We start from the raw sequence: 26,552 nt of genomic DNA, 5'->3' as shown, positions 1-26,552 counted from the left end.
CAAATCAGTGTTCTTCAAGAATATAGCAAGATCAAGAAAATTATGGGCCGTTTATGATGATCATGATCTTAAGACTTGACGGGAAGTTGTTCTGAGGATTACTGTGTTGCGGACAGATTTATTGTACAAATCACGTTCAACATTAGTTGTACAGAAAAATGACAGACTAATAACTTACAAAGGAAAATTAAATCAATTTAGAATTTATTCATTTTCATCAAGAAAACCAACCCACTACCTGTGCTGAAATTTTCCGGCTATGTGTGTGCCCTCGCTAGTAGATCGCCAGGCTACACGGTTACACATGTAAACATATCAATGCGCCTATCTGAACGTATCCCATATGTTTTTAGGCATGTCCGAGTTTACAGTTGTACTGTCTAAAAATTTGCGGAGAACAGCAGGGAAAGATATTAACCCCAATATGTGCGTTATTTCTCAGAAATATCTTTCTTATTTGACAGAAAACTAGTATGCGTAAATACTTCCATGTTTGGCACACAACATGATATGAAGACGGTAACAAGTGAGAACGGCCCCACCCTACATACGTTCGAGAAAATGGTCCCGGGGACATACAGCATGTCGAGCACACCTGAATCGTCGCAATGTGAAGTCTGCTTGTACCCGGAAGAGAATTAATCAGCCCCGCGCTCACGGAGGCATGGCAGGTAGTCTCGCATGCCAGACCTCGAAACCTGCATGCGCGAGCGGCGAAGCCGAGAGCTGTGAGTAACAGCAGGTTACTGCGGTTACTCGTGGCTTCGCCGCTCGCGCCGCATGCAGGTTCGAGGTCTGGCATGTGAAACTACATGGCAGGCTGTGATTGATGCAAATTGCAAGTGGCTATTTCGCCGTATGAATTTCAATAAAACAAATAATAACAAGAAGGAAAATTGAACCTGCACAAACTATATTCTTTGTTCGGTGGCAAAAAAACTAATCATCAATCGAGGGTATGCAAAATGCTTGATTTTGGCAGCCATCCCTGGCATTGTGACAGGGCCAGCTGAGGCACAATGTAGCTTCGCGAAACTCAGTCTCTGTGGGAATTTCCAACGTGTTTGAATTTGCTTTAAATTTTTGATCACCAATTTAGAGGGCCTGACTAGGCCCGACTAGGCCTGGGTTTTTTACTATGCCTAAAATATTGGCAAAACGTAAAGAATATCAGGACCGGAATACTGGTACTCTAAAACCCTCTGGGGAGAACACTTTATGGTATTTCGTCCTAGGAAAGGAAAGAAATAAAGTAGCAGTTGACTTGATAGATGTCAATGTTAGTTTCAGCAAATTACACAAGTTGAAATCGTGCAATCTTAGGTCTCAAACATCACTTATGTACAATCGCCCTACGATCTTCCCACATTTCCTGTGTTCATTTGACAAAATTGTAAATCTTCCGATTCGTCACGAGTTATTGCATCTGGCTGACCAGAAACTAAACAGGAGCCACCGGTTGGGCATTTATGAGGTGACAACTCGAACTTGACAGTGGAGAAATAGTACCGAGTGAGGTAGCTCTGTGGCAGGGCTTTGTGTTACCGGCATTATACGGCCTCCAACCACCATGAGAGGCTGTATAACGCCAGTAACCCACTGCCCTGCCACGCAGAGCTACAAGTGACGTAGTTCAGCGGTATGGTCTTTGTGTAAACAGAATGCCTAGAAATTCACAGTTATTTTCAAGGAGAGCTTTAGAGGTGTGAAATACTTAGATAAACCTTTATGTGAACTTTGGAAAAGGCGAAAAAGTCAAACGCCTTGGCTTTGGGGGACACACCCGCCTGCAACTTTTACTTGCTTATAACTTTCTGCAGCGCGCAACTCTCAATGTCCGATATGGGTAGAAGTTATCTCCAAAGCATCAAGATTGATTTCAAAAGTTGTTGTTTTGGGCATGGCATATTAAACACTTTAATAATAGGCAATATAGCAAAAAGTACACGACATTAGTGTCAGCTGATAGAAATTTGGACAAATTGTGTTTTGCAACTCTGTTCATCACTGCAAAATATACTTGGAACTTTTTGATGCAACTTAAATTTATGGTTTTCTTCAAAGCGCAATGTTCATTCTTTTCAATCAGCGGTTGCCTTAAGAGATTTTGAGGTGTAAAAGAAAATATGCTGTTGCAAAGATGGCTATCAGTTTAATTTCAAAGTCTTCTAATTAGTTTAGCAACACATGTCAATCATATCTTTCTGATATACATTTTCATAATGATCCTTTATCATTCATGTCACCTATGCGCATTGCCACGTCAAATGCTCAGATGTCACACTGTAATAAAACAGGATTATATTTAGGACTGAAAACAAAAAGCACCAGACCTGTTGAAAATGACATTTTTGAATGTAAAACTGATGTGGAAACGATACAGGGAACGCTTTTGAAATCAACCCTAAAAACTTGTTTACAAATAAAACACAATGCATTTCATGTATTTGGAACTGTGTCGTACATACATGTACATCCATTTGCATACGCAGGTAATATTTTTACATACAGGTTTTATTGTAGATACATGCAAGACCAGGACATAAGTGGCCTGACAATGCCATTCAATCATGAGTGTGTTGTTGACATAACCAAATCCAACCACATACTGTACCGGTAATCTGAAATTCTTTGCCTGATTGACTTCATCACAAGTTTACATTTCAACAGAACATCAAAGGACGCCCTGTTGGAATTACTTACAAGCATGCCCATTGAACATGACAATAAATCACTGCATGTTATGGAGACATATACGCTATACCACTTATTGCACAAAGAGTGAAATCTCTTCAAAATTTAGCAAAAATCATAAAAAATACCGCAATTATACGGTGTCGCTCAAATTTGATCAGAATTGGTATATACCAGTATGGGTTACCAATGATCAACAATAAATGTTGTTTCTATCTGTTCAGTGGAGGAAAATTCTACGTTGATGTTATGGCAATGATTTCTGCACAGTACAACCAGAAAAACAACAAGAAATATTTAAACCAGAAAAACAAGAATGACAAAAGTAATTAAGGTCTAACTTTAGGTACTGGAGGTCAACTTTAGCAACATGCATAGCAGAAACAAGCCCCTCCTAGTTTAGTATAAACGGTCTTCCCCCATCTACTGTCTATGGTTGCAGCTAGTCTGTTAATATGTAACAGTTCATAAACAATGACAGGAAATGAGTCAAGATCAGTGGAGTTTGCCTGTTTCTCACTGGCATGCCTCCTGCACATTTGCAGGATTTCACTTTTTCTTACCTCATTTGCACATTTTTGACACTGATGTGTTCATTTGAACAAATTCACATCTCAACCCCTGCATCTACCTGTACACCAAATACTGAGATGGTAGCTTTGGCGGTATGGGAGCCTTTATGTGTGACGGACATACATCCGCACATACCCACAAATATACAGACATACAGACATGCAAATCAGATGCAAATGAACTGATTAAGCTTATACGATAACCTCACATTGGTACACCAAATGTGAGCTAAAAAGACTTAGCATCGTATCCTCACGAACATTTTAACAGAGATCCATACAAATCAGGCCTACTTGTGACTGGTAAGGGTAGGTACATGTATAAACAGTCATAGCTATATGTCATAGCATCTTTTCTTTGTGCCAAGTTTAAATAAATTGGTCTTGGCATATGTGAGTAATGGCTCTAGCCCTAGAAAACTCAAAACAAAATTTCTTCCAGATCGTCATTGATCTGCACACCCTGTCACTGCACCCTTGTGCCAAGTTTTTCTTGGAATCAGTCCTACAATTTCTGAGCATGGCTCTGTGCAACAAATTGTGAGTCAGTTTCAGTTACTGCAAGTCATACAATCGAGACTGACATACCTCAACCCACAGTCTCATTGGTATGCTTAACAAATGACTAAAATCTGACTTGTATGTTAGGGCACTGGATAATGTATGGCCTTCATCAAATATGCAAATAAACAAAATTGATATATCAAACATCAAACTTTGATTATAACTAAATTTAGGTATTACCAGGGTAGATTAGAATTTTGTTCAAACTAATATAATTGTACGGCCAAACTACAGAAAGTAATTAAATACGCAAATGAGCTAATAATAACATTATATTCACGAAACTGTCACCATATAAATGTAAGTATAAGCACTGTACTTTAGAAGTCTTTCAAAATTCAACAGTATTAACCTTTGATAAATTTTATGGTCTAATTACAGCAGTTAATTAAATACGCAAACAAGTTAATAATCAGGATAACATGTCAATCAAACCCATAGCAATCTAAGTATGATCAATAACAATCAGATGTTTTGTTCACCGTAAGTGCATTTAGTAATGATACATGGCCTGATACAGGAATTCATTGAATATACAAATGAGCTTATAATCTGTAAGTCTTACCTATAAAACTTTTGAATGGTAAGATCATAGAACAGTTTGAGTGCCTGTGTAGATGTATACATCAAATTTGGATGTCATTCTTGAGATACAGCCCACTGCAAAAATGTATTAATTATGCGGACCACACCCTCCTCTGATCTCCAATCAGATCTAGATCTTCCCATGATTATGTTATGTGCCAATTTAAATCAAAATCTGTGCAATGGTTTTAAAGTTTCAACTCAATTATAGCCTTTCCAACTAAACGGCTGTCTGGTGGCCATATCAAATTGGGAAATGTAATAAATCAAAGTGCTGTAAGCCAAAGTGTGGGACTGTCCAATCATGTCTGAGAAAGAGATCCAGATGGATAGACGGATGTATGGGATGCACTTAAAGAAGTCATTGTTCTGGACTAATAAGAAACAGGTCATCATCACACAATCCCAAAACAGTGAAATTGTGTTTGTTGGTTGATCAGATATCAGATGTAAATAAATGAGTATTAGTCATATTGGTGGCAATATCTGTAATCAAGTCGACAGATTTCATATCATTGGCTTGCACCATAAAATTTTTTCTAATAAGTCATAGTGTATTTTCCTTTATCCAACAACATGCATATGTAATTCATAGTTGTCCTTGTGCCAACTTCGAATGAAATTGGTCCACGTATATCCGCATAAATGCCTTCAGACATGAAGAGAAATGGAAACACAATGGCCACCAGATGGCCATAATGAATTATATGACAAAACTAAAGAACTTGTATATGAATGTGAGAGTGTATTATCATTATACCAAGTTTAACAGAGATTGGCCCTGGCATGTCTGAGATACCTACATGGACGCACGTACGTACAGAGCCCAATCTATAAATCACTACAGACTGTGTCATAGGGACTAATGAACTATCCAAAATTAGTTATTGCAACATGTAATAAATAATCATCACTGATATCATTCAGGGAATTTCATACCAATTCAAAGCAGTATAAGGTTCCGAATAAAGAATCTTTAACCAAAAATGTGAAGAATTTCTCAAAATTACAAAATTGCACATTTCATTATGAATATATACATGTATTTGAGAACATCTGTACTTGCAAACCAAATTTCAAAGCAATCCGAAAATCCCTGTACTTGTAGCATTGTTCCTGGTTATGAAGTAGTTTCTTAATCATGTGAACTGGAATGATCACCAGAGAAATATGAGAGTCATGTATCACCTGTTTGACATTTTCACATTTGTAAAGTTTGTTTGCATAATTTTGAGACTGGAATACTCGTTGGAAGGAAATCAAAAGTACAACATACGATGCAGTTTCACACCATATAATGAGGTAATAAATGTGGCAGTTTTGAATATTTTAGTGGGCAGACACGTCATGCAGACTTACACACATATGCCAAGTTATCCAAACAGCTCTTAAGCTAAATCATATGTATAACAAATGTGTGCCTAGAATTACAATAAAATCTAATTCATCAAGGGTTCATTAATTTTAACTTTATATTTACAACTTTTCAGGCTCATAAAAGGATACAGTAACATCTTCACTTACACTTCCTTGTTCAATAGCTAACTCTCAAGATGGTGTTCAACAAATAGCATTTACAATGACTGCAAAGGATTTTGCTCAATGAAAATGGTCATGTAAAGTTACCAGTAGGCATTAATTTCAATACATCCAATATCCACATATAACTTAACACCGACTGAAATAAAAAATTGCTTTAAACCAAAAATTAAAAAAAAGGACATCACATTTCATAAACAATTACAATAAATTAACAATAAGTTGAGGTAGAATCAACAGTTTCTACCTAAATACATTATGAAAAGACCAGTTGTACACCTTAGTATATAAATTTCTTCCATATCGGAAACAATAAAGTTTACAGCACACATAGATACGTCAATTATAAATGATTTTTTTTTCACAGTACAGAATGCAATGTTTTGCATCTTCTTTTGATAGCTTAATCACAGATTGTAAATAATCAATAGAAGATGTGAACTAAAATTATTGTTTTCATACAGCACATTGCCATAACAATAGTTGTATATACTGTAGCTTGATTGTTTAACATTCAAGGTGGTTTGAATTGTGCTAGCAATATTATCTAATAAACATAAGATCCTACCATAATCTGCTTCAGAGTTGTATCTTTGAAGTTAACAGTAAACACTCAATGGATAGCTTTAAATATTACAAAATTAGCTTGGAGTTTCAGAGAAGCTGGCTTGTGATTGGATGAAGCAATGCCATATGTTCAGCTCCTTTGATGTTTAGTTTATTCCTGGAATAATGATCAATCATTGCTGGTATGGCTGGAAATGGTTTACTGAATTCCCCCAGAATATAGCCTTCTTCATGCTTCACAATCTTCATGTGCATGAATCCTCTTGTACTCCTGAAAGAAGGATAGCATTAATGAGGCTGTGCTCCCATTTGATCACAATTGTCAAATAAAATCAAATGTATGATCAAACTCTTTTGAAAGTCATCTAATAAATTAATTCAACAAGTCATCGTTGATGACACAGTCCCCACTTGTTAATGGGTACATTGATTACAAGTCCTTGGAGAGTATGTTTCCTCTTCATTAATTGGGTCTATGATTAAAAATGAGTTCCATGAAGGTGAAAACGTGGGTTGCCACCCTAATTACAAAAGGTCATTAAATATGTCAATTAGTAATTAATCAACAGGATGTTGCCATACGTTTTTGCATTCTATTATGACACTGACTGATTATCATGTGTACCACATTTCATAAAAAATAACCAGTGTCAATGAATTGTATTACAACACTGTGAGATCAACATCTGTAAAAAGTTTCATCACATTGGATGAAGTGTTTCTGGACATATCACTCTTAATTAGGAAAGTTCATTACACATGTAAATTAAATATTAATTAATTAACACGACATTGCTCAGTGTCCTTATTCAATGTTAAAGCAAAGTGAGCTCAACATCTGTATCAAATTTCATGAAATTTGATGAATAATTTCTTGACATATATAATAATATAAAAATACCTCCCTTTCGCATATATAAATATGCATATATGGGAGTTAATAAAATGGACGTCACACAATCTGATCACAAAAAAAATTGACATACACATATATGACATAAGGAGTAATCCTTGTACCAAGTTTGAATGAAATGGCTCCAGGTATCTCTGAGATATCTGTGTGAACGAATGGACGGACAGACGGACATGACCAAACCTATAAGTTCCCACGGACTAAAAATAGTGTGGGCAAAAATATCAAAATAAATGAGAAAGAGGGGTACTAACAATTGATTTAGCTCCACTGGTTTTTCTTTAAAATAGCATCAGTGACACTTTTCTCACATTTGGTTACAAGCAAGCAAGAGTGAATATATGCATGATATTTCATAGCTTCTACGGACCTTACATGTAGCTTGTGATATTCATAGTCAAGTTCATTTGAACAAATTTTGATGCACTGTACATTGAAGTACGAAATGGCTGACAACTGTCGCAACCATTGATCACATACACTTACACAATACCACGCAATCTAGTACATAATAATTAGTGATACAATTCACAATATGAAAGTGAAGGCCTCCTTTTGTAATTTTGTATTGTATGGAATTAATGTAGACAATATTTGGTCTCTCTAGTGTCTATGGTTGCAAGATCAAAGACTAAGGTAACATGTAAAAATAGTGTACTCCCATTTACAGAAATACTCAATACTAGTAGTAACATTGCATTCCGACAGAATGGTTGGTAAGAACATTCTGCAACAAATCAATGTTATACCTAATTCGATATGAAATGCTTTACCTCATAAGGGCCTGCACATCCAGTTTGAAGGTAATTGGATAAACAGTTTCAAAAAAAAGATTTTTTGACCAAAAATGGCAAAAATTTCTCCCGTTATACAAATATGTAAACTTCACCATAATTTCAATTAATACTATTTTGGTCATCCCAAGGAACCTGTAAAACAAATTCTAAAGCAATTGGACCATTAGATTCAGACAACAAGATTTTCTTGTCAACCAGATATGAACTGAAAATGCTCACGTGTTTCATTATATACTGCAGTTTTGTGTATATTAAAACTTATGCCACATGTTTGCAACTTCATTGAAAGTGTTCATGATCAACACTGTGAACAATGTTCACCACATCGTCATCAGATATGCAAATTATAAATTACCTGACATGGAAATGCGAAATGACTTTCAACATTGTTTTACCTGGTATCACCAGTGTACATTGCATGTTTCACCAACTTTGATCAAGTAAATCCTGGTATATATCCCTAATTAGGCAAGTTCATTAAATATGCAAATTAGGAATTGGCTGAAAAAAATGCTAAATGACTTTGAATAATGTAATCATAGTGTCTTCAATGTACATAGCGAGTTTCGTCAAATTTGAGTTGATCAAGATATATATCCTTAATCAGGAAATTTCATTAAATAAGCAAATTAGAAATTTGTTGACGTAAAAATGTTTAACGACTTTCAATAATGCTATATCATATAATCTTCAATGTACATAGCAAGCTTCATCAACTTTGGTGCAGTAAATTAAAAATAGCGTCAATGATATGACACTGTGCTCCTCAGTGCATTTAGCGGTAGGGATGCAAGGAGAGGGGTGTGGGGAACGTTGCTGAGAAAGATGCAAAGAAAGGGTTGAAATGTGAAACTGTAATAAAACCTATTGTTTTTATAGCAGTGAGCGTCCAGCTTGGTAAACATGCCATCTTGTACATGAAGGCAAAACACATAATTTTCACATGTCCACCAAACTTGGAATTTGCATAGATCAACATAGATCATCCAAATTGATTTATCTGCAAGATTTTATATGTTCCTTGCTACAAAATTCTGACCCAATTGAATTATACCAGGAAAATAAGCACGCATGATTGGACAGTGTGGACTGTGTATTGCATGCACTACATCTGCCGTGATGGTGGATTGCCAGACGACCACACTGCATCAAAGAACTGTAGTTTAAAACGAAAATATAATTCTAAACAAACTTTCTTCGTGTCATTGATAGCATTGATTTTCTTTGGATATTGAATGGACACATTTATTAAAGACGTCACTTTAGCTTGTCATTGATGGTGAAATGATTTTTTGCAGAAACTTGATCGGTCCAGCGAAGTACACATGCTTACTCATAACAGCTAGCTGGACTGCGATGATCACAACATTGTTTTTTGATATTCCGATACAAAATTAAAATAATTTTATTAATCTGTCGCATTGACTATAAAGTTACAAATGTTTCCTTGGGTGTTGAAACATGTTAGCATAGTGTGTTACAAATCGACACACCAAACAGCAATGTTCATGTAAGAACAACCTGCTTGATTTCCTTGACTTTCTGGTAAATTCTTAGTAAAATTTCAAATTCAGTCTCAAAAGTTTTGAGTAAATTTCAAAATTGACTGTATTAAATTGTCAGTTATCAACAAATTCCTTTTGTATGCCAATATAGCTCATCTCAGAACCGGACATACTTATATACACACAAGATTTGGCAACACCCTGACAATTAAATAATCTTCAACAGCACTGATTTACATTTACAAATTATTCTATATGAAGTAATTCTTCAATTGCAGATACTATGATAGAAGAGTTCAGCACTGCCAAGATATGAATATAGCACACTGAATTTTGAACCAGAGTTTTGAAAATGACTGAACTGATGTGTCACAATAAGTTTCTTTTATAAATCAATCGTTTCATTTTTTCTAAGATTGTAGAGACTAAAGGTTAAGGATATTAGTAACATTAAACCAGGAAAAAATACCAATAAATGGAAAGGATCAAAAGAAATCAACTTATTTATTTCTTTACATGAACAAAACCAGAAAGTGACACATAATTCTAATTTAAGTGATTTAAGGCTAGTTTTACAAGCTTACTTGTCAATGTTTGATGATGAAAAGAAACAAAATACCACGAATAAACCTCAAAAGCAACAAAATTCCAAGCATAACATTACACGATGATTCAGAATGTTCATTTACAAAGTTCACTCAAAATGTACTTTGAAAACGATAGTATTTTGAGTGTCAAAATTTGACAGCTGTACCGCGGTTACTTACTAAAAGTCTGTTGAAAAAGAGAAGAGTACTAAATATCGTGGTTTTTCAGGTCAACAAGTGATTGAATCAGAAACATGTGTCATGAAACAGTAAAACAACAACTGATAAATAAGTAACTTTTCTCAAGAGTAACTTGAAACGCCTCGCCTGAAAGAAAATTTCATCCCGTTTCACAGAAACTGACTGCGTATTCGAGCGCCACAGCAATGAACGGTCGGGGATTGTTCACTTTTTAGCTGCATGATTCAGCGTGCGAAAATATTTTTATTTTGTAGATAAATAATTGAATTTCTTACTTTTTTATTTCGTTTGTTAATGAAAAGTCATTTTAATATTTTTAGATGCTTTAAAAATTTCAAAACCCGCTAAAAAGCGACTATTTGGCCAAAATTCAAACGAAAAACAGGAAAACCAAGCTCGAATCATGGGGTATTTCTCTATGAATACTCTCAGTCTCTGTAAGCTTACGCATGTTACTCTCGCCGATGCACGATTTTTGCATCGAAATTTTTCACTCATTTTCGTTGGTATACTTTGAAACTCCAGGAAGCGATTGAGAAGAAAGGGTTACCTTGAATTATTGAGTTTTTTGCTGATAATTTGCCAAATTAAATGAGAAAAAACATTACGCAAATTTCCATACGCCTTTCATGTTCGTGTGGTACAACATGTGATCATGGAGGTAGTAGGAGACTGAGGTTTCTTGCACGGTCGCGCCGATGAAATGGGAAGCTGAAATTTTTGCTCGTAATTTTACAAACGAAATCGTAAATCCACTCAAAACTTTGTATTTTTTTGACATATTTGAAACCCATGAGGAACGTAATTCATTCTCCCCTGCACAGTAAAAAGGAGATCGAAACGACATGCATGTCAGGACCAAACGCACGCATGATGTCCGTCAACATCCATCAATCTCGTAATTACACTGACAGAACAAAAACAATATGATCGAGCATGGACGTTCTAACGTAAATGCATCATCGTCTATCGCATTTTCATGTAAGCCAATACACTCACACGTACGCTAAAGTTCAATTATAATGTCAATTCAACACGATCTGGTATTTTCGCTGATAGTGAGTGTGCAGCGTTAAATAACACTGATCACGTGGTGTGACAAAATAGTTTTACGGAAGTTGTTGACGGAAATGACGTCAATTTCGCCTCTCCCAACTCTATGAGCTTCCTCAGTTACGTAACTTTGTCGCTAATAATAATAATAAATGTTTATTTATAAAGCGCATTATGCAAAAACAGCCTCAATGTGCTGTACAAGAGAAAAGAAGTTAAAAGTTACGACAATTTAAAAATCTGCATTGAATAGACACTTAAACACACAACAACACATTACATTCACACAATTGCAATCGATTTTTAAAAACGTATAAAAGTCAACTGGGGTAAAAGCATTACATGAAGACCTGGGAAAATAGAAATGTTTTGAGTCTACGTTTAAATGAGTCAATTGAATGCGTAGATCTGACATCAACTGGAAGGGCATTCCAAATTTTTGGAGCAGCAACAGAAAAGGCTCTGTCCCCATAGGTCGATGTTGTCACACGTGGAATGGAGAGGGACATTTGAGAACTTGAATGAAGAGTACGGGTTGCATTGTGTAGTGATATCAGTTCCGTGACATGAGATGGAGACTGTCCATTTAATGCCTTCCAAGTTAATAGTGAAATTTTGTAGATGATACGTTGCCTTATGGGAAGCCAATGGAGATCGCAAAGTACAGGCGATATGTGTCCGTATTTTTTTACTCTGGCAACAAGTCTTGCAGAGCTCTGTGTTTTGTATGCGCTGGAGCTTCTTGATATCTCTGTCGGGGAGTCCATAGAGAATGGCATTGCAGTAATCTAGACTGGAGGTAATAAAAGCATGCACCAACCTTGCAGTACTACTAGCGTTGTCCAGATACTTTCGAATCTGGCCAATCTTTCGAATGGCGATTGAAGCAGACCTGCAGATGCTGTTTATACGGTATGAGAAGTCAGTTTTAGTTCTGAATCCAGGGTTACAACTAAGTCATGTACCATTTTAGATGAATTAATGATACTCTCACCGATGCTAATTCCAGGAATGTGATTTGCTCTGCTAGACGTGATGAAAAATGGACTATTTCTGTTTTACTATCATTGAGTTAAGTTTGTTTTTAGCATACCATACTCTGACGTCACTAATACATCTTTCAATTGTGTAGATAGCTGAAGTATGCTGAGATTTGTTCAAGGTCAAGTAAAGTTGCGAATCATCTGCATATAACATGCAGTTGATATCGTGCTCAGAAATGAGATCTTCCAATGATGCGACATACAATGTGAAAAGTATCGGTCCTAGGACCGATCCCTGTGGGACTCCAAAATTAAGATTAGGATGGGATGATTTGGCATTTCCTATCTTGACATACTGTACACGATGATGGAGATAAGACTTGAAACCAAGCGAGGGCCTTACCAGCTATTCCAAAGCGATGTTGTAGTCTGCCAATTAAGATCTGATAGTCAATCTTATCAAAGGCGGCCGATAGGTCAAGTAAGACAAGACCAACCTGCTGATGTTCATCAATGGTACGCTGGATATCGTTACACAGGCGGATTGCATTTTTATGTACAGATCATTTTCTTGCAGATGTTGATGAAGTTGTACAGCAACAATTTTTCTCTAGAACTTTTGACAGAAATCTCGAGTATGTTAAGGCACGGCTCCCACAAAGGGCACCCTCTATCGACGAGTGCATTTCGGTTTGACTGGCTTAATCGGCACATCCTTTCGTATTTGTCAAACTTTGTATATGTATTTTATGAAAAACGACTCTACAAAATAGTATTATGTTAATGAAATCTCCGAAATAATGATTACTTTGACTAAATAACGTTGTTTTTGGTTCGAAAATGGTATTGTCAGTTCCAGCACCGAATCCAGCCGGTAGACTCCCCCAGATCCTGTAAATAACCACATTGTCCGTGTTGACCCCACTTTCCATCACTAGTGTGACCTTACTGTAAAAAATTTTGCCCCATATTAACGACTCGCCACAAAATATCAGCTGACCCTTGACGGACGACCTCCAATACGAGCATAATTGCAGTCAAACTGTGCCTGCACTAGCTTTCTGGGATAAAGAATTGTCAGCATGATATTGACAAACATGTCAATATAATATTGAAATCAGCGATTATAGAAAAATAACATGTTTAGCGGCTGGATTTTGGCATTTTTCTTTTCATAATTTGGGACTCTAGCCAGCCCGGGGAATCCCTATGCAGACCCCTGGGGAAGCCCATCCAGGGACCACATTCAATGCTTTATGGGTAGGGACAGCTGACTGTATCCTAGTAACGAGGCGGTCGCGTCCATTTCAGCACGCATTCAGCAATCGCGTCGGTGCCAGAGCAGTTCTTGAGATCGAGAAAATAATTAACCTTGCTTTTGTCTCAGACGGTTTTTTGTACATGTCGTGAGTAGTGACAACCAGTTGTTGCAAAAACACCTCAGTCTGTCCTTGATGAATGATGGCGAAAACAAGTGGCGGGCCACATCAGGAATCAACATGTGCTGATGGCGGTGATCTGCGACCTACCCTACCTGCGATCTACTCTTCCACTCATGAATAATTAATTGGATGTATGCAAAAATGTACAGGTTTATGCAAATTTCATGTGCGCCCGTGAAAGATGGGTGAATAGATCGCAGGTATATACTGCGATCTATGCTGACTTGCGAGCTATGCTGACTTGCGATCTACGCTCCACGATTGCAGATTTGCAACCAACTGTAGCCGTACATTCAGTCCGTTACGGTGCATGATGTAAAGGAGGCCTTCAGTTGATTTATATTTCATTTTCATTTTGTACAGTAACTACAGATCCACATAGCGAGCGCGAGCGTCGTTAGGAGCAAACTGCAAATTCGGCAAAGTTTGCGTGCTTTTCGCTAATCACCGTTTTCGCTGCGATCTGTTTGCAGCCAGTAATTTTGTTATGACTGCAAATCTTCTAAGTGGGAAATTTAAAACTTTCCTCTAGCCATCACTTCCTTGCATTGTGTCATAAACTCTATACTAATGTCTGAGTAAAATAGATGAAGGTTGCTCCACAATTCTCATTGTATTTTAATGTTTCGTACATGTGGTATGGTCTGATTGTGTATTATTTCGGAATTATTAATATTCATGTTTTATCACGTGTATTGTCGGCTATTTGGTGTATTAGCCATGGTGAGATGGCTGTAATTACTTGCGATGTGAACGTAAGAAACTCATGATGGAATAAGTAATGTCCTGACAAATTTAAAGATTTAAGCATAATCGGCACATCCATCCTTTAATAAATCAAATAAATAAAATATTCATCTAAATGGTAGGCCTACAAGTAAGCTTATAGATCAAATTACTACAAGATAGAGTTGGGTAGATCGCATGGTTTTCTATCAAACACACCTGCGACCAATACTTGCCTTGCTATCTACGCAACTCCAACAAATTTTGAAACTTTATAGCACGCATATCTGTTCTTTCGGTTCACAGAAGAATTGTCACAAGCTAACTGCCACACCTCGATACGTACCGCGAATGTCGCAACATCTAACTTCAATAAATGAAGTCGGCCTATCCACTGAAGGCAGTGTCGGTCTGATCGCGGAGCAATGATCATAATCGTAGATGCAGGTGACTGCGATCTATACTTCCCTTTGCGAGCTACGTATTTTATTATTACCGTTCAATTGATAAATTTGATGAAATATTAAATCATACTAAAACAATTATCTGGGATCGATGTCGATGTCACAAACCTCGCAAAATACGATTCATTGGCATCACCACAATAGCAGCCAGTGTTGATCGCAGGAAGCATAGCTTGCAGGTAACTCTGCGATCTATCCTTCCCTTGCGATCTATACTTCCCTCTGCTATCTATGCTTCTCCAACCTATTTTATTATTACTATTCAGTTGGTAAATTCGATGTAATATTAAATCATACCTGGACAATTATTCGGGATAGATTTTCGATGCAACAAGCCTCGCAATTATACGATTCACTGGCATCACCACAATGGCAGCCAGTGTTGATCACAGGAAGTATAGCTCAACTCTGCGATCTATACTTCCTTTTGCCTCCAGGCTTCTCAAAACGTATTTTATTATTGCTAATCAGTTGATAAATTCGATGTAATACTAAGTCATGCCAAAACAATTATCCTGGATCCATTGTTGTGGCAGGAAGTTTAGCTCGCAGGTAACTCTGCGATCTATACTTCCCTCTGCTATGTACGCTTCACCAATGTGTTTTGTTATTACCATTCAGTTTATAAATTAGATATAATATCATATCATACCAGAAAATTATCAGGGATCGATTATCGATGTCACAAGCCTCGCAAGATACGATTCACCAGCATCACATCGCAGGAAGTATAGCTCGCAGGTAACTCTGCGATCTGTACTTCCCCTGCGCTCTATCCTTCCCTTTGCCTCTAGGCTTCTCCAACGTATTTTATTATTACCGTTCAGTTTATAAATTCGATTTAACAATTATCCGAGATCGTTGACCGACCTCGATGCCACAAGCATTGCAACATACGATTCATTGGCATCACCACAATGGCATGCACATTGGCAGCCAGTGTTGATCGCAGGTAACTCTGCGATCTATACTTCCCTTGCGATCTAAACTTCCCTGTGCTATCTACGCTTCTCAAACGTATTTTATTATTACCGTTCAATTTATAGATTCAAGTTAATACTAAATCACTCCAAAACAATTATCCGTGACCGTTGATCGATGTCGATGTCACAAAGATCGCAACATATGATTAACTAGTATCAGCACAATGGCTGCCATTGTTGATCGCAGGAAGTATAGCTCGCAGGTAATTCTGCGATCTATCCTCCCTTGCGACCTATACTTCCCTTTGCGATCAACGCTTCCCAGATGCATTTTACTGTTTCGTTCGATTGATAATTCAAACTTATACTAAACATTCAAAAACAATTACGCAGGATCAAATAATTTTCGATACCACAAACCCCGCAACATAAAATTCACATCCATCGCCACGGGGGAGTGCAGTGTTGGTCGCAGGAAGTTTACCTCGCCGATACCTCTGCGATCTATACTTCCCTTGCGATCTACGCTTCCCAAATACATTTTGATGATTTCGTTCAATTTATAGACTCCAGTCAATATTAAGCCATTCTAAAACAATAATTAGGGGTTGGTTATCGATGCCAAAAACCTCACCACATAAGAGTCACAGGCGTCACAGCTATTCAGTGCAGCCAGTGTCAATGGTCGCCGGGGAAGTGTAGTTCGCAGGTATAGCTTGAGCCTGGCAACCTCAACACTTCCCTTGTATACCACGTCAAAAGATAAAAATCCGAATTCTTTAAGTATAGGTTGGGGGTGGGTTTGTGGTGAGGGGGGTTTAACCCAAAAAAGTTTCATCCTGCATAAAACGATATTCTTGTTCGATTTTGTCTGAAAGACATTTATATATTGACCTGCTTATATTACAGGGACTTATCTTACCGATAAGCCTTTTTAACAGAAATAAATGGTTTTTTTTTTTATTAGAACATTGTCGTTATTTGCAACTTTCCATCCTGGTAATGTTTTAAGTATGATTGGAATTATCACAGTGAAGATTAAATGGGAACCTCTGATTATTGATATGCATCAATTATTATTAAGTTTCAATGGAGGTGGGCGTTTAGGTGTTGGGCCAGAAATTTTGACGTCGTCTCTTATGCAGGCCATCTATACTCCCATTGCCATCTATACTCCCATTGCCGGCTATCTTCCCTCTATCAACCTATGATAATTTACAGCAATGGAAATATACATTTTTTTTATCAGATGTTGAACTTTTCATGTCGTCTCTTATGCAGGTCATATAGATAGCAACCCCACTGCCAACTAAATAAGGCATATTAAAATAAGACAAAATAACTTTAAAGTGTTTTATTTCCATGTCTTCACATGGGGTCGAGATTTGATCAAATAAAACAGATTTTTGGTGAAAAAGGATAGGCAAAATTATCCATAAGTTATGGGTGTATGTCAAACAGAATTCTTCTGATAACAACTGTATAAAACAATAAGTCACAATACAAAACATTTGCTTACAGGTTTGCATTTCTAATCCTGACCTAGAAATGGAGAAACCGAATTATACCTTCCAAAAATCCTAAGGAGTGAGAGATATAGAATATTTAAAAACACCCATGAAAGGTACAACTATTTATTTAACATCTTACTGAGGGATGGTTGTCCAATTCATGCCCTATTTACTTTGGGATATTGCCATCCTGTACAGACACTGGTAGATATAGGGGAAGAAGTATACAAGACAAAAAATGTATTTATTGCAATGATAGTTCAGTAGAAGATGAAATACACCTTTATTGTACCGCTCTTTGAATAATGAGTATCACATAGGTTTAAGCCTTGCCTTGCGTTGGCCTTGTCATACACTTTATCACTTCATCGGTCATACTTGACAAGTTCCGTGCATTTGTAAGTCTTCACTCTGTACAGGAAAATAACAATAAGCAGCGGTACTTAAAAAACAAGAACGCTTTTTGACATGAGCGACCGACAGTACACTAATGAAGACCATCAGCGTTCACAAGTCGAACAGTTTCATCACATTCACACATTCTGTATTCCAACTGTTGATCAATCCAATCGACACTACACTAGCTCTATGAAAATCGTGCCACACATTGACGACTTCGCCGGGCTTGTCATGTTGCGTTTTTGTCTTGACCCAACATTTTCACATTCAGAAGACTAGGAAAAACATACCTGTCAGTTCAGCTTGGCCGTGGATGGAGGTAATTAGACGAATTTTATCTCTCTACGACTTGACCCGTCAACGACTCCGAGTCACATGCGAGGACTGTCAATGATCAAATCATAATGATGCGAGGTGATACGTGCAAAACATTGGAAAGGTTACTAAGTTCATCACATCCGTAAGCATAACCTCTCTGTGATTGCGTGATCGTAAAAACCACCTTTCTCCCATTACATTTTCGTATTTACCACACTCCGTTTTGAAATAGGCAGTGTCGTCTGAATAGAATTCGCTGTCAGGCATAAGTAGCAATATTTGCATAAATATAATTAATTATTCATGAGTGGAAGAGTAGATCGCAGGTAGGGTAGGTCGCAGATCAGCGGCAACCATGATGGCGTAGCCACAATATCCTTCGTCTAACTGCGTTCATTTCGATATGTAGAAGTCTTTGTTGGCTCTGGATATGCTAAAGACCGAAATGGTGAAGTTGTTTGGCATAAATAGCCGTTCCAAATCTCCTGTTTGGGTCTTTCACCCAAGTAAGCTCAAGCCTCGAAGGCTACGCTAGCACACCACATACATGTCCACGATCCAGTTGAATCATGCTGACTGAACGCGCGCGCGCTCATGGAAGCATAAATATTTATAGTGCAAATATGCATTTATAAGAAATTTCTCGAACCTCGCCTTAACATACTCGAGATGGTAAGTTGGATATGGGTCTATAGCATTTGAGGTCATTTGGGTCAAGTTTCTTGTTTTTAATTATGGGTATAAACTGGGCTGTCTTCAATGACTCAGGAACATAGCCATTTACAGGTATGTAAGGGTCTGAAATCACCAAAGTGCGCCGGCAATCTGCGTCGGCACATTTCAAACTGTCGCCCAAACTGCGCCCTTACTCTACGCCAAAACACTTCCTCAGAGTGTCACAACATCGAGTAGTCGCACATGCGTAGTAAGACGCTTTAGTAGTGTAGACTGTAGATATTAATATCCGTGACAATGACTTTTCTGAGCACCCTAAAAATGCAGCTCGAAAAATGATGTGAATTTGCAACAAGTTAAGTTGTTTTGGGACAACGGACATGTACGTGGACACATGGAGGTAGTTAGCGAACAGTACCATAAGTTACTTCTCAAACAGGAGCTTGCAGTAAAGAAATTTTCTTTCAATAAGGTGTGAAAATATATCTTTCGCCAGTAAGATTTTTGACATGTTTTCAGAATGGAGTTTCGGAGGTACGAGACCATGTTATGTTTGTATGGGACGGATTACACTCGTTTGGCGGTATCGTGAAAGGATATGGCTTCAGCAGCAGTCAAAATTTGTGAATTTTGCTCCTCCATTAAAGGCCAGGGACTTGATACCCGGGATCAAGTTAATCCCGTTCACCTTTGACATTCACGGACGGGATCGAATGTTTATGTCTGTGTAAATTAAACAGGTGTACTTCAACAGAAATGACAAAGATACAGCCAATCCATGACGCCGCTGCAACTGACGTTATTACGTTCCGAATTCGGCTTACCCGGGGCTCTGGCTGCAACTGTACAATTATTGCAGCTAAACGATAGCGTAGATGTCGTGCCATTGCCAAGACACTCTGCTGTTTCCGATTGTTTCGTCTACAGAACTACTAAAAACTCTCTCAATTCGACCAGAAAAAATACCGTCAAGGACAGTGTGCTCACATTCGGTGTGAATTGGTTCATTCAAGAAATATTTAAACCAGGAAAAATAGCGTCAAGGACACTGAAGCTCCTAAAGTGTGAGGCCAGTTGAAGTAGTTAGTTGTTGGTAAGCAGTAATTGACTTGGAGGCATGGGGTTGGGATACAGGATACACAAGATTTGTGTTAGATACATTTAATTGTATATACGGCATGATTTGGCGCATTAATATAAAAATAAGTTGTATACATTAACACCAATCTATCCTGATGGAGTATGTGGCGGTTTATTATTAGGCCACTAGTAAAGTGAGTAAGCGCCATTTACTGCATTGGAATGCAGGAGAGCCACCGTAATTTCTCTGTCAGCATTCTAGTGAAAATTGCTTCATTGTGTTTTTCAACATTTAAATTTGTAGTATACAAGTGAATTGCATTTTCACATTGATCTGCTTGACCAGAAAATTAATGAGCCTTTTGCTGAAGTAGGTTTAAATCTTCTTGTGTATATTGGCCAACTCTGAGACGATTAAGTAATTCTGCAAAATGTTTACCATCTTTCTGTCTACACAGGCGCAATAGAGAAATAAATATGCAAAAAAGATGAAAGGCTACAGTAGTATTTGTGAAATCGAGCTCAAAGGTCATCGAAGGGTGTAGGGTGTAGCACTTGTGGTTATTGAGTTATGGCCATATATGTATATTCGGGTTCAAAGGTCAGCCATGTCACATAATATTTTGTCAAAAAAAATTGTATCTCATAGTTATCCCTATATACCGAAAATCAGACTTCCAGCTCTATTGACTGGCCCTAAATTAGATACATGAATAATTAATGAGGTACAGGACGCGTCATCATTAGGTGTCTCATCATACCAAATATGAAGAGTGTAGCCCTTGTGATTACTGAGTTATGAAGAAATATCTATATTTGATTTCAAAGGTAATTCAGGTCATGTGACATTTTGTCAAAAAAATTGTATCCCATAGTTATCCCTATATACCAAAAATCAGACCTCCAGCTCTATTGGCTTGCCCAAAATTAGATATGTAAATAATTAATGAGGTACAGGTTGTGGCATCATAAGGTTTCCCATCATACAAAATATGAAGGGTGTAGCCCTTGTGGTTACTGAGTTATGGACATATATGTATATTTGGGGTCAAAGGTCATCAAGGTCACGTGATATTTTGTCAAAAAAATTGTATTCCATAGTTATCCCTACATACCAAAAATCAGAACTATAGCTCTATTATTAAGCCCAGAATTAGGTATGTGCATAATTAACACAGGAAGTGGCTGGTCATGTGACATTTTGTCGAGATAACTTATCATTGTGTCCAATTGTCAGGAATTCCCAAAATTGTTTAATATGTAGATTCACTGAGACTGGACAAGCGAAAATTTCAAAACCTTCCTGAACTTTCAAGCTCATTTGTTCATCACGAATAAAAAAGAAAGATACATGACATTGCAAAGTGTAGTGATTTGTTTATGTTTCTCTGTCTGGGTACAGTGGAGTTGCCCTGGTGTGATGTGTAACTGAGAGGTGTAGCTGATTAAAGATATAAACAAGACCACATCAAGCCCAGCTGTTAATGTCGTAAAAATCGCTGATACACAATACCTTGGCTAATTAAGTTTTGCAGCTTGATCGGATTTCACTCTAACTGGCTATCAACTTCAATGTGTTTATGGTACATAGAGAAAACTATGGGAGCAAAGTTTTTGTTGCTTACAATGGTCTAATCATTGCAATCCTAGTACTTACAGATGAATCGAATCATGAAATACTGTGAGGGAACATTCTCATCACAGTATACCCCAAAAACAGAACGAAAGAGAAAAGTACTAGAGCTGTTACAACTTTAAAAATACCTTAAAGCTAAAAATAGTAATAATAGTGAAAAATTTGTCTAAATGGTATAAATGAAATGAGCTACAAGTAATAGAACACATCATAATCATGTTTGCAAGTGTTTCAGTGAAAAGGATGCCTTGTAACAAACTGTCTTTTTTTATGTTTTATTAAAATCGTTATGTTGAAAAGGTTCTTGCAGTGCACCATTGAGTCCAATCAGGAACTCCACGAATACATTTACAAATGTATTTTGAACATGTAAGTTTATATGATGCTGGTCTAGCCGGTCAATTCCCACCAAAGCTACCTAAACTTTCACGCTCACTTGTTCATCACAAATAAAAATGAAAGATACATGACATTGCAAAATGTGGTGATTTGTTTATGTTTCTCTGTCTGACATTCATGGAGTGGCCCTGGTGTGTTGTGTAACTGAGAGCATGTAGCTGATTAAAGATGTAAACAAGACCACATCAAGCCCTGCTGTGTTAATGTTGTAAAAATCGCAGATACACATCTACGGAAGCTAGTTTGCCAAATCTTGACAGAAGGAAGTCTTGACAGAAGGAAGTAAAAGTTGACGCCGCCATTTCTAGTTTTCAATTCTAATAGCTCCTCAGTATATAAAACTGAGGAACTAAAAACAAGAATGACAAAAGCAAATAAGGTCTCCAACTTAGGTACTGGAGGTCATCTTTAGGAACATGCATATCAACTTCTATAGCAATGGGACAAGCAGATCCTAAATACATATGTCAACAACAAAAAATAGACAGAGAAGGTTTGATGAAAAGAAAAGGTGGGAGTGGGTAAAAAAATGTACAAGGGATCTGGTAGAAAAGTAATGCTACCTCATCAATCTTTTGGACCCTACCCCCTCCTGAATATCAAATGTTCCATACCTCAGTATTACATAACGTTAGATGACAGGAAATGTATTTACAACCTTCGGGAGTTTTTAATTAATGCCATGAGTGTTATCATTAATGTAAACAGCACTTAAGTTAGTTACAGATGGTGAAATGCCTTCCACAGTGGGCGGTGATTACAACATCTGGAATTATCCTGAATCCAAATTCCTCATCAGTTTGTATGTCTTACATAGAAAAGTTGCTAAAATTGGTCTGCAATGAAATAATTCACCTCAGCTTTGTTTTTTGGATCAAATTTTCCAACAAATTGATACCAAATATGACAAAATTATGTTCACAGCCTTCAAAACTGTCTCACAACATATCCTTGGTTGGTGTAGGTCATTTAAGGTCAAAAACTGAGAAAATTACCTAAAATATAAAAATTTGGGGGTTTCCCAACACTTTGAGCAGAAAATTTATCTAATAACATCCCCCGGGACTTTATACCAAATTACAAAGCTATCAAACAAGTAATTTTGAGAACAAGTTTTCTTGACCAAAAATGACAATATTGTCTTACAAATACAAATTTGCATATTTCCGGACAATTTCCACATATCTAACTATTGCCATCTCTGTACGTCTGTGTACCAAATATAAAAGCTGTCTGTCCAGGGGTTTTAAAAAGAAAATACTGTTTAAGATTTTTTGACCAATAATGACAAAATTGCTCCAAAATAGTAATTTTCTCAATTTTGTCATAATTTCAACAAATTAGAAGAGTAACACCCTCGCAAAGATCCAACCCAAATTTGAGAGCGATTGGGCTGGCGGTTTAAGAGAAGAAGAATTTTTACTGAAAATGAGAAAAATCACCAAAAAATTCAGTAAAAATACAAAATTAAGGATATCTTCACAATATTCATAAAACTCTATAACGTTCACCTAAGGTACTTGCACACAAATTTTCAAAGCAATCAAAACAGCGGTTCTCGAGATATTAATTCTTGACCATTCTCAACTTTTGTAAGCTCATTTGCATAATTTGGGCAATGCAGACTTCATTTGAACAAAATCCCATCTATAGCCCAGGATGAATCCACACACCAAATACCAAGCTGAAACGTGCAGCGGTTTGAGTGTTTTTGATGTTGACGGACATACTGTACGTACATACATACATACATACATACATACATACACACATACAGACGCCATCGACTTCAGCTTATACGATAAACTCACATTGGTATAACCAAATGTGAGCTAAAAATAATTACGGTTTGAAATCGGTGCATTAATTATTATTTATAAAAATAATAAAATGTGACATCACCAATCATAAGAAACGTGGTGTTGAAGAACTTATACTTTTTGAACAGAAGTCTGCGGCGACCATTTTCTGTAAGTATACATGTAATCTAACTTTAGCAAACTTGCGAGTCAAACATCCGAAGAGTAACTTCAATATTTTTGGTTTTGTTCTACTCTTGCTATAAAATAAGTCAAATTTCAGGAAAGTATCTTTACATTTTCGATATCTGTGCAGCGCAAATGTGTAAACCGACCCTGCATTTATCCATCCTAAAGATCATGATCAGTTCGCGACTGCATAATCCCCTCCCCTCCCTTCCCCCCCTCTCTCTCTCTCTCTCTCTCTCTCTCTCTCTCTCTCTCTCTCTCTCTCTCTCCCCCAAAAGTTTAGCCATTTGATGTTTTATTTTGCCGACATTTATTTAACGGTTCACGATCACCGCTCAATGTTGATGTCAATTTTGATTCACGAAGTTTCTTCGTAACTAGAGACATGTCACGGCCTGGAGCTAGTTTTCACTATAAAAACATTCTGTAAACGTTTTTGCTTTCGAATGGAGGTGACAGGTGACTTCGTGCGTAAAATATTGAATGGCAATATGAATTTCACCGTTAAGAAAGTCTATGACTTTCAAACTAGTCGTACAAACAACAATAAACATGGCGGAGCAATGATACCGACGTATTTTTTTCCTCGACCTCTGATGAGAGCGACTCGCTGAAATTTTCCAACCTGGTATAGGTAAGTATTTTGCTTTGCCCCGTGAGCTGGGTTATGTACACGTTAACTAATTATAAAAAAGTTGTATTCTCTGTAAATCAATAAGCCTTTCAAACACGAAAGATATTCAGATATCTGAACCTCAACATCCGTTACGCAGCTCGAAAGTTATCCTCCGAAACAGGACAGGAACATTGGTCAAAGCTGGATTTCGTATGGTATATAGATATGGAAACACGCGGCTCATTGTTAGAAAGCATGCAATGCATGATGCCCTAGCTTGGTCCTTGGATTGTTGCCTTCCGTCTCGCCCCTACACACCATCAATCGCCTAATAATTACAGGATTCAGTCACATGTGTCTTCTAATTTTGATACATAATTCTACCAATCATCAAGCACGGAACACATCAAAAAACAATGGTCGCGGCTATGGGTTCAAGGATGTTCACGAGGAGAAACATCACGGATTTGTCGCAGAATTGTTATGACTAGCTTTATGGAGAATATGGGCGATCAGCGTATGGTCGCACATCAAACCGACAAGTGTACGCCAAGATAAAAATATGATGTCCGAAAAGTTTAGTTTTGTTTTATTCAACTGAGTAATCGTCTTTGTTATCACCTAAACATCCTCGGTTTTTTTTTTTTCTGGCAGACTGCAACATGAATATCTTCCCAATGCATAGAGTATGGCCGTTCATGCAATCATAGACCCATGTGCTTTGGCAAACGGTCCAAGTTTTTGTACATTGGTTAGAAACTAATGACAATAAGCTTATAGGTGAAGATGTTACATCTGTCAAATTAGGACAGAGTATTGAAGATTAAATTACTTTCATCGATGGACAAAGAAGAGAAAGAATGAGTCAGTGAATATTGAATCATAGACGGGAGAATCAACGGTTTATGATCAATTGGGAACAAAAATATTTCGATTAATTGATAACACAACCAGAAAGGAAATTTTATTCAACTTTGAAAAAAGTCACCGCCTTTCATTGACATAGGATTCCATGGCGATGGACCAACACATGATGTCGTTTAGGTCCTCAAAAATCTTCTAAAACAGCATGATGATAATAACTAAAACCAGACATGAACTGAATATGCGTGTTTTACGACAGGTTCATTAATAGTAGTACACTTTATAGAACAATAAGATATATGTTATCACTATATGTAGCAGGTTTTTTCAACATTGCACAGTACTCTCAGAGTTTAATCACTAATTACAAAACTTTATTTAATATGCAAATGAGCTTTTAATTAACTTGACACTGCTCAATGCTTCATGGGACAATTAGACAGCCATCATATCAACATTTGTAGCACGTTTCATTTAATTCAAATGCTGTAATTTTAGAGAAATGTCACTAATTAGAAAGTTCATTAAATATGCAAATTAACCCTAAATTAACTTGACACTTTTCCATGATTTATACCAAAATTAAATATATTTGTCATATCAATATCTGTAGCACGTTTCACAAAATTTGGTGCCGTAATTACAGAGTTATATACCTAATTACAAAGTTTATTAAATGTGCAAAAGAACCCTTAATTAACTTTACACTACTAAATGCTTTATAACACAGTTAGATATCTGTCGGATCAGTATATGCAGCAGTTTTCATCACATTTGATGCAGTTATTTCGGAGTTATATGACTCATTATAAAACTTCATGAAATATGCAAATGAGCTAATTATTAACTTGACACTGCTAAATGCTTCTCAGTACAATTGGATATTTATCAGATCAACATCTGTGGCAAGTTTCATCAAATGTAACGCTGTAATTTTGGAGTAATATCACT

General features: G+C 37.0%; 1 protein-coding gene across 2 annotated transcripts in view; it reads right to left on the bottom strand.

Moving 5' to 3' along the window:
* Positions 1-2,496: 2,496 nt before the first annotated feature.
* LOC139122124 (SH2 domain-containing adapter protein F-like) overlaps positions 2,497-26,552 on the bottom strand; it is a 98,794-nt gene continuing 74,738 nt past the window's right edge. Inside the window, exon 6 of one of the 2 annotated variants that reach the window (XM_070687523.1) lies at positions 2,497-6,792. In XM_070687523.1, the coding sequence (XP_070543624.1) occupies positions 6,609-6,792 (184 nt within the window). In that variant the 3' untranslated portion in view covers positions 2,497-6,608. Of the gene's footprint in view, positions 6,793-17,932; positions 18,038-26,552 lie in introns of those variants that run through there. The other variant, XM_070687524.1, reaches the window with a different exon arrangement.

The sequence above is a fragment of the Ptychodera flava genome, chromosome 21 (genome assembly GCF_041260155.1).
Source record: "Ptychodera flava strain L36383 chromosome 21, AS_Pfla_20210202, whole genome shotgun sequence".
Taxonomy (NCBI): domain Eukaryota; kingdom Metazoa; phylum Hemichordata; class Enteropneusta; family Ptychoderidae; genus Ptychodera; species Ptychodera flava.
This window is presented reverse-complemented; position numbering and strand designations above follow the sequence as displayed.